Source organism: Hippocampus comes, unplaced genomic scaffold (genome assembly GCF_001891065.2).
Source record: "Hippocampus comes isolate QL1 unplaced genomic scaffold, H_comes_QL1_v1.1 scaffold113, whole genome shotgun sequence".
NCBI lineage: Eukaryota > Metazoa > Chordata > Actinopteri > Syngnathiformes > Syngnathidae > Hippocampus > Hippocampus comes.
Window position 1 is genome coordinate 992,074 of NW_017806160.1, and position 5,611 is coordinate 997,684.

Here is a 5,611-nt window from a genome sequence, read left to right on the forward strand (position 1 = left end):
GTATAGATAGATAGATAGATAGATAGATAGATAGATAGATAGATAGATAGATAGATAGATAGATAGATAGATAGATAGATAGATAGATAGATAGATAGATAGATAGATAGATAGATAGATAGATAGATAGATAGATAGATAGATAGATAGATATATAGATAGATAGATAGATAGATAGATAGATAGATAGATAGATAGATAGATAGATAGATAGATAGATAGATGGATAGACATAATGTACATTAGAAATTGAATGGATTTGTTTGGTGACTTTTTCTTCTTTTGCTCATACTAAAGTGTTGTAGACTATTGAATGCTCTTCTACCTGGGTGTATTGCTCACACGCCAGCACCTATCCTTTTCTGCATGGGCCAATAAAACAGTTTGATCTTATATTGGTCCACAAATAACGCGTATTCATTTACATTTAGTAAAACTGTGGAGTTTCCCTTGTGTATCACTCAATTGAGTGAAAGGCTCTCGGTTTTCTTGAGGAAGTGGTGTGGTACTGCAGCTGTGTGCTGCTTCAAAATTTCAAAATGTTCTTTTTAACGAAGGCCGTACGCAGAGGACGACATGGAGCATGAAAGCGGACGCCCAGCATACGCTTGCTCGCACACATCCACTTGGGAGAGTCGTGCTGCCTGCAGGAGCAAATGAGTGGCCTGGCGTGACAAACACCCTACGCAAACATGCAAACACACTCTGAGGGCCGCACCTTGTCCTGCAGCTCTCAACATCCATACATGCATGGCCCTTGAATTTACTGTGGAAAAACGCCCCGAGCAATGCAAGTGCAAGGTTACATTTCCGACACGTGTCAATAAAGAGCCCTACCATCCCAACTTATTGCGTCAGGACGTATGGACTTATGATGTCACCAAGGTGCCAAACAATACCAAGGACATGAATTAATGAATAAAATAGCACACACACAGTGTGTGTGTGTGTGTGTGTGTGTGACCGTATATTTAAGTGTGTGTGCGTGCGCGTGTGCGTGCGCGCGTGTGTGTGTGTGTGTGTGTGTGTGTGTGTGTGTGTGTGTGTGTGTGTGTATAGAGATCTGTCTGTCTGTGTTTGCACACCATGCTTTATGTAATATATGTGTGTATAGGTATGCATTTGTGTGTATATGTAGATGTGTACACTGTGTGTCTAGTGGGTAGGAATGTGTTTGTTGTAGGTTTGTGCTAACTGCTGCCTTTAAAAGCATTTTATTTCAATCAAATCGGGGGAAAGACCCTCCCACTCAAACAGACAGACAGACACACACACACATACTTAAGTGTGTCCAGTGTCTCATGAGTAGCTCAAGTGTGAAGCATCACACAACTTGACCGTCATGTGCATGTCACATTCCAGAATCTGTCTTTTCTTAACTTGATCCTGCTGCTCAAAATCTTTTTCTTTAGTTCTAGCTTGGAGGCAAGGAGTCGATTTGCGGTGTGTGTGTGTGTGTGTGTGTGTGTGTGTGTGTGTGTGTGTGTGTGTGTGTGTGTGTGTTTTATTTCCGTCTTAACTCAAGCAGTGTAAATATGTTTGGCTCATTGTGATTAGTTTCAGCCCCTACGCGCTCTCTCTCTCTCTCTCTCTCTCTCTCTCTCTCTCTCTCGCTCTCTCAGGCACACGGGAAAACAAGGCAGATATTTAGAGGGTATTTTGTCTTATTTTCGTTTATTTCACAGAGCTAAAAGCTCAAAATCAAGTCTCAATTTTCTGTCGTGAATTTTGATGAATCTTTTTTATATGTCAAACTGAAGTACAAAATGAAGGCTTGTATGAAGGCTTCCCATCTTTCTGTTCGCTATTGTGTTGAAATTGTTTGGACCTCGGTAATCCTAGATTTTATTCGCACAATTCTTTTGCAATTCGGGTGCATGCAAAGAAAATGTTAGTTGAAGCAAGGCGTTTGCGTATTGTTTGTACAGTATTGCTGCAAAGTCCACGACAGACGCGGGGGCGACGTTTTCTGCCGGCACGGCGTCATGTGCTTGGCACATTGTTGAACACGCAGCACATGACACAACGAGCAGCGGGACGCCACCACATTTGTGGGTCGACAAATCGCTACTGAAACGGTTCTCAACCCAAGCTGTTTTGTCACTTTCGGTACAACGAAACAAAGGAACCCATCATGCAGTTTAACTCGATTCAACGGGACAACAACATTACAACAGTCGGAGAAATTGTTTATTTTCAAATCATTTAATTACAATTCACAGCGGCTCCAAATGAAAAGATTACTCAAAGATATGCCCGCCAAATTTAAAGCACATTGCTCATCAAATATAAAACGAGTGTACATAAGCATGGCTCAATTATTTCATGTGTTCTGTGAATTATTTACGAGGTTGTAAAATATTGTGTCAGCGGCGAAACAAACAACAACCAGATTAGCAATTATGCTATTTTATCCCCCAAGATAACTGATCCTAATTATATTGTGAATGATCTTATAATAAAAATGCAGTATACCACCGCTGGATCGAGGCCACCATTCATTGACTAGTGTGTTTATCAAACAGCAAATTCGTTACCTTGTTTCAACTCGCGTGGTCAAAAAATACCTCATCAATGTAACTGACAATAATAAGAATTGATAGTCATCGATTTAAGATGGTGATACCTACACAGAAAATAGGGTGTGTTGAATTTCCCCTATTCTATTTCGTCCAGTGGTTGTACACAATAAAGTGCCCTGGAGTCAGATACATTTTTAAGTAGATCTTTAGTCGACTTAAAAATGCATCTGGATTCAGATGGAGAAATAAATTCAACGAAAACCTTTCCAGTGGAGGAAAAAGGAAAAAGGGATGTACACAGAATTGGTCATGAAACATGACGCGCCTTTCTGCAAAGAGGAAGTAGGTCAAGGAGTACAAGCAAAACATCGAGTCTTCTGCTTCTTCTTGTGTTTTGACGCTCGCCGGCAGAAAGGTTGCGTATTCGCCCTCTAAATCGAATCTTACCTCGTCGTTTGGTGACAGAAACAAACAAACAAACAAACAAACGGAACATGATAACGTCGATCAGTCGTGTCCAACACGCTGGTTCTTTGGAAAGCACGGAAAACCTTTGGCAAAAGCTCGTGTTTTGAACTTCAGGGCGAAGAAATGGCCGCAAAAGCCGAGCGGTCGCAGCGCTAAGTCCAACTGCCTGGAGCGTAGGCAGCCCGCCTTTGTTTGGCAGGCGGTGGGCCTCATCATGCTGGGCCGCACGTGGCCACTGGGTGTCACTCGTGCTCCACCCGAGAAGCTTCACCCTTCCCAACTTGACCGCGCTGACGTCACAGCAGTCTGGAGCATCAAGGCCACTTCCATGCCGCGATTGGTCTTGAAAGTCACATGACCACGTCTCCTAGCATCCATAATTATGTTGCTGATATATTTTTGGCGCCCCCCTCCTTCCTAAAAGATGTCAGCATCCTCCTGTCTTTCTTGTGTCGGAAGGATCCACCACCGGGGCTAAAACCATGTCATGTCCCAATAACATGGCGGCCGGCAACTTCCTGATGGATTCCTTAATGGGAGGATCATCATCATCTTACAGGAGTGACGCTTACTCCAACGGGCCCGGGATGTTCGTGGACTGCGGCTACTCCGGCGGGAGAAACACGGAGGCCAAGCTGGCCCCGTCTTGCCTCTCCAAGACCACCGCCGGCGGACTCGCGGCGGACGGGCTGCCGCTCGCCAGCCTCCACAACGGGCCCTACCTGCCGGCGCAGATGGCCACATGGAGCCGGAGCTCTAAGTCCGGGGGGGATTCGCAACCTGTTGCCCCGTGTTTACAACCGTGCCACGTCAAAGAGGAGGCGTTTTGTGGCCGCTATCCGGATGACGGCAATCATAACAGAGACACAGCAGAGCCGGCCGTCTACATCCGGCTGGGGGACAATGGCTGCCGACCCCAGGCGAGCGGCGTCTTCCAGGTGCACGGCGCTGAGGAACGGCTTCGGCCGGCCCCCTCCGGATTGCCTCTTGGTCTCCCGGCCGCGGCGGCCGAACCGAGTTCGGGCCGTGAGAGCGCGGGCGGGGAAGCCGGCCAGGTGGATGATGACGAGGATCGGGACACTAAGCAGAAGGCCAAGAGTGACAGCTGCTCGGAGGACTCGGATGTGCAATTCAAAGGTACTCCCACGTTTGACTGGACCCCCAAACGATTGAGTGCGAGATAGCCCAATAATGCAGACTTCAACCTCACCCAACAGCATCCTGGGGCATTAACACCTTTACATTAATGTGTGACACTGTGAGAAGAGCACTTATCATGATATAAACACACACACACACACACACACACACACTATGCCATTCGTCTACAGACCACTACTTTTAAACTGTCATAATCTTCGCCTCGAAATTGTACCGTCAACCTAAAACGTGGCACCTTCATTATTATCAATTCCTAAAAATCACCGTGCTATGGTTTATTTAAGACGAAAAAGCTCCAGCCAATACGTCTAAATAATACCACTAGGAAGATGTACTTAATGCGTTACCGTTGTGGCACTGCAGCCACAACAGCGTGTTTCAGCAGCTTTTACATTCTTTCGAAGTCAGCGTTCACTTCTTTCCAACTTGAACACAAACAATTCCATGTTAAGACAAGAGCATTTATGTAGTACTCATCATTAATTAAGCTTGATGAGTTAAGTGTGCTATTGTGCATCGATCAGTTACGTATATTCTCCTGCTTTTTCTTCTAGCTTGCGTGCGTATGTGTCTGCGTGCATGAGGATGTAAATGTTTTGGTGGTTCTAAGACTGTCCACAGTAGGGTAATTATTTTAACTTGCGCTTTGTGCGCGTGAGTGCGTGTATTTGTGTACGTATGGTACCGAACAGAATGCTTCCTTGCACTCCCCACCGCTTTTTAATGTCTTGCTTTACTAGAGCCACAATTGTTTTATTTTTGTATTTGAGAATAGAGAGCCCTCTGGCTCTAGTGCACCAAAGTAATAAAAACATTTATGGCAGTCTGAGGTCCAACACCGACAGTAAAGTAACCATAATAAAGGAAGGCGCTGACGTCGTAATTTGATGCAATTGCATTCTAAACAGAGGTAATTGGAGCAGGAAGTATGTTCGCTTGTCAAAATAAGAGCCTTTCTCCACGTACAGCTACATTTAATTATCATGAATATTATTGTTGGAGCGAGACAGTCCTGTCCTGAGACACAACAACTACAAAATAATAATAATAATAATAATAATAATAATAATAATAATAATGTGTTCCCTGTGACTGATTGGCGACCAGTTCAGGGTCAATCCCACCTTCTGTCTGAAGCCATTTGGGATAGGTTCCAGCACCACCCGTGACCTTTGGTCAAGCGGTGTTGAAAAGGGATACTACTACGACTACTACTACTACTACTACTACTACTCCTACTACAACTAATAATAATAATAATCATAATAATAATAATAATTATAATAATAATAATCATCATTATTATTATTATTATTATTGTTGTTGTATTTATGTTGTGAAGAGGTAATAATGAGATCCACACCTCATGCATCAGTTTGCAACAATGTAAGTTTTATGTCTAAAGCATAATTCTGAGTTTGCTGGTTGCTGGTGTGTGTGTGTGTGTGTGTGTGTGTGTG

At 44.1% G+C, this 5,611-nt stretch overlaps 1 protein-coding gene across 1 annotated transcript in view; it reads left to right on the forward strand.

Moving 5' to 3' along the window:
- The first annotated feature begins 1,665 nt into the window (after window positions 1-1,665).
- Window positions 1,666-5,611, forward strand: part of LOC109531359 (homeobox protein Hox-C10a-like) — a 52,207-nt gene continuing 48,261 nt past the window's right edge. Inside the window, exon 1 of the mRNA XM_019895626.1 lies at window positions 1,666-4,127. Within this exon, the coding sequence (XP_019751185.1) occupies window positions 3,473-4,127 (655 nt within the window). The 5' untranslated portion in view covers window positions 1,666-3,472. The remainder of the gene's footprint in view (window positions 4,128-5,611) is intronic.